Source organism: Myotis brandtii, unplaced genomic scaffold (assembly GCF_000412655.1).
Source record: "Myotis brandtii unplaced genomic scaffold, ASM41265v1 scaffold797, whole genome shotgun sequence".
Taxonomy (NCBI): Eukaryota; Metazoa; Chordata; class Mammalia; order Chiroptera; family Vespertilionidae; genus Myotis; species Myotis brandtii.
Window position 1 is genome coordinate 393,178 of NW_005371210.1, and position 2,972 is coordinate 396,149.

The 2,972-nt window shown below is 65.8% G+C and overlaps 1 protein-coding gene across 1 annotated transcript in view; it reads right to left on the reverse strand.

Moving 5' to 3' along the window:
- Window positions 1-981: 981 nt before the first annotated feature.
- CCDC57 (coiled-coil domain containing 57) overlaps window positions 982-2,972 on the reverse strand; it is a 42,053-nt gene continuing 40,062 nt past the window's right edge. Inside the window, exons 19-20 of the mRNA XM_014531243.1 lie at window positions 1,804-1,813; window positions 982-1,158 (exon numbers count right to left, since the gene is read on the reverse strand). Coding sequence (XP_014386729.1) covers window positions 1,066-1,158; window positions 1,804-1,813 — 103 coding nt within the window. The 3' untranslated portion in view covers window positions 982-1,065. The remainder of the gene's footprint in view (window positions 1,159-1,803; window positions 1,814-2,972) is intronic.

Here is a 2,972-nt window from a genome sequence, read left to right on the forward strand (position 1 = left end):
GCGCACGTGGCCGCTCGCTCCCGCGCCTCCCCCGGATGAAGAGCGTTTCATACCCGGCGCGCCGAGCAGGAGGCTGCGCGGGTCGGAAGTGCTTTTGCGGGAAACGACCCGGCTCCCCGCTCACTTTCTCAGCTGCAGGAAGTCGCGCGGCCGCGCCTCGCGACCTCGGGCCTTGCATCAGGCAGTTCCCTGGGCCAGTGCTGCCCGCTCCCCACACCTGTGAGCCAGGCAGGCCGAGGACACAAAGGCCACGCGATGCCCCCCCAGTCACACAGCAGGTGGGTGGGAGCAACCGCCCGTCGCCCTCCCACCCTCCTGGAGACTGAGTGCCCCGCCTGCCTGAAGGCACAGCCACCTCTCCGCCGGGGACAGGCCTGTCTCTCCCTCAGCAGGGCTGCAGGCGGGCGGCCGGCCCAGGCTATGCGGTCAGTGCCGAGCCAGGGAAGAAAGTCCGAGGCTCTGGGGGCCACCTCCTGCAGAGACTCGGATCAGGACCTGCAGGCAGGACTCTCCTGGTGGGGAGGGTGGGTTTGTGCCCTTAGAGTGAGTGGCGTCAGTGGGTGTTTCTCACTCTTGCCGGTGGCGAGGCTGGGCCCCCCCAGCACAGGGCACGTGGGTCATCCAGCTGCAGCTCTCACTGCTCTGGGGGACGCGTGCTGCGGGTGGGCATCCCATGCTCTGCGCCCAGCAGCGAGGTGGGCGGCTGTGGGCAATGACACAGGCGATGCCCTGTACCAAGTAGGAAGATAAACAACTCCGGGGCCAGCAGGAGGGGGAGGCGTGGCTTTAATGGGCTCCTCGCTAGGCCTGTGAGGCACCCCAACAGCATTGGGGAGCATGAGCTGCAGCTCACAGTCCCCCTTGCACACGCCTTGCACACACATACCTCTGCTCTGGAGATGAAGACACAGGCCCCCAAACCCACTAGGAGGAGCGGGGGGAGCTGAGGAAGTTAGTCTTTGAAGTTGTAGTTCCGGATCTTGGGGTGCTGCTGGCAGCCTTTAGGTTTTGCAGGGTGAGCCCTGGAGGGTCTGGTGGGCTTGGCCTTGGCCTGGGCTTCTATCTTCATCCCTTTGATGGCGAAGGTGGCGCGCGGCCCCACGGGGCTCCCAGCAGAGCGCGGTGGACCGTCAGCGGCTGGAGGCGCTGTGAGCTCTGCAGGTGGAGGGAAACAGGGAGGCCTGTTACGTTGTAGCGGGAAGCCCTGGGCCCACACAGGAGCCCGCGCAGGCCAGAGCCCTCTGCAGCGACCCTCAGGGCCCAGCCTGGTGTCCGGCGGAGGAGCCTGGGCCTGCCCCTCCACTGGGCACTCAGGAACACTCGTCTCCAGTCATGACCATTTCCCAACGGGCCCGGGGTGGGGGTGGCCTAGTCCCCGCTGTCTGTCGCATACCCCCTGCCCGTGGGCCTGGCTTGCCAGGCATCCATCTCCCATTGCCCAGCAGCCGCGAACTTTATCCTCCCGACTTCCATTTTGGAACTAAGAACGTATTTCTTCTGTAAAACGAGATGCGATGAGAAAGCAGCCCTTGGGGGAGCTCAGGCCTGGCCCTGCCTTACAGGCAGGTGGGGGCTGCCGTGCGGCCGCTGTGGGAGTGAGGTCTGCAGGGACTGCCCAGCACATGGCCGTAGGTGGCACAGGTGAGGCTCGAGGATGAGGAGGGCCAGCTGGGCAGGAGGCAGTGGGGGGGAGAGGGCAGGGCTGGCAGGGGGCTCGGGAGGCAGCCCAGGGTGAGCCGCTGGCCTGTAAGCAGAGGTCTGCCAGGCATGCCCAGAGCCCTAACCCTCCTGCTGCCCGGCCGAGCGCCTAGTCCTGGAGGCGGAGGACACAAGTCCATGGATGATCTCTGCACACAGACCCCCCACCCCCTCTCCTGACCTCACCAGGGCACCGACCTCTGACCTCTGCCTGCTTGGTTTCCTTCTGGAAGGCACTGCCAGTGGAAGGGAAGGGGTCAGGACTCTGACCACGGAGACACAGGGAACCTTCCCCCCAACACAAGGGCCTGGCCTCAGTTCACCGGGAGCCAATGCGGGCACTACTGGGGAAAGTGAGGCAAGGAGCAGGGTCGGCCCGGCCCGGACGCGCTGCTTCTGTGTGGGGGGCTGACTCCCCGTGATGCTGGGGGTGTAGGGGGAGGGAGCTCTGAGCCACAGGAGAGGAAAGGGGGTCTCGGGTGTCTGCCCCTCAGCACACGTGTGGCCACCATGTGGCCTCCACCTGAGTCATCAGAGCTGGGCCCCGCTCAGACAGTAACCTGCCCCACTGCCATCTGCCTGCTCCTCTCGCAGGACCTGTTCTGCCAGCCCGGCCCAGGTTCCTCTCAGGGCCCTGGTTCTGAACTGGCCCTGGGGGATGGCCAGCCCAGGGCTGTCCCTGCTTCCTCCCTGGATGCCTCTGCCCCCAGCTCTGAGCCCAGGGCTGACCCAGCCCAGTGTGTGGCCTGGGCAGGCCCCTGGATCTGCTGGGAGGGGGAGGGGGAGTGGCCGGTGTCCTGTCAGGAGCAACTCGGGTCCCAGCTCCCTTGTGGCTGCTGGGCTGCTGAGGGTGGGGGACACGAGCCCACGCCTGCCCTGGCTCTGCAGAGCCTTCCCTGGGCTGGGGCTGGGCAGGACCCAAGACCAGGCCTCCCCAGCCAGGCCTGGCTGCCCGGGGTTCCCCCTTGGGGGCCACCACCCCACGTTCAGGTTTCTGCTGAGGCCTCTGCTTCCACGGGAGCCCCGCACGCCGAGTTCAACACCAGGGCTCCTCACCCTGAAACCCCTTTCTGATCAGTGACTCGGAGATCTAAGCCTAAACACGGAACGAAGTAAAGTTCACCGAAGATACACTTCCAGACAGGGCCCTGGGCTGCCCCGGGTCAGCGAGGCCGGCTCCATCAGTGACTAGATCTAAGCCTAAACACGGAACGAAGTAAAGTTCACCGAAGATACACTTCCAGACAGGGCCCTGGGCTGCCCCGGGTCATCAG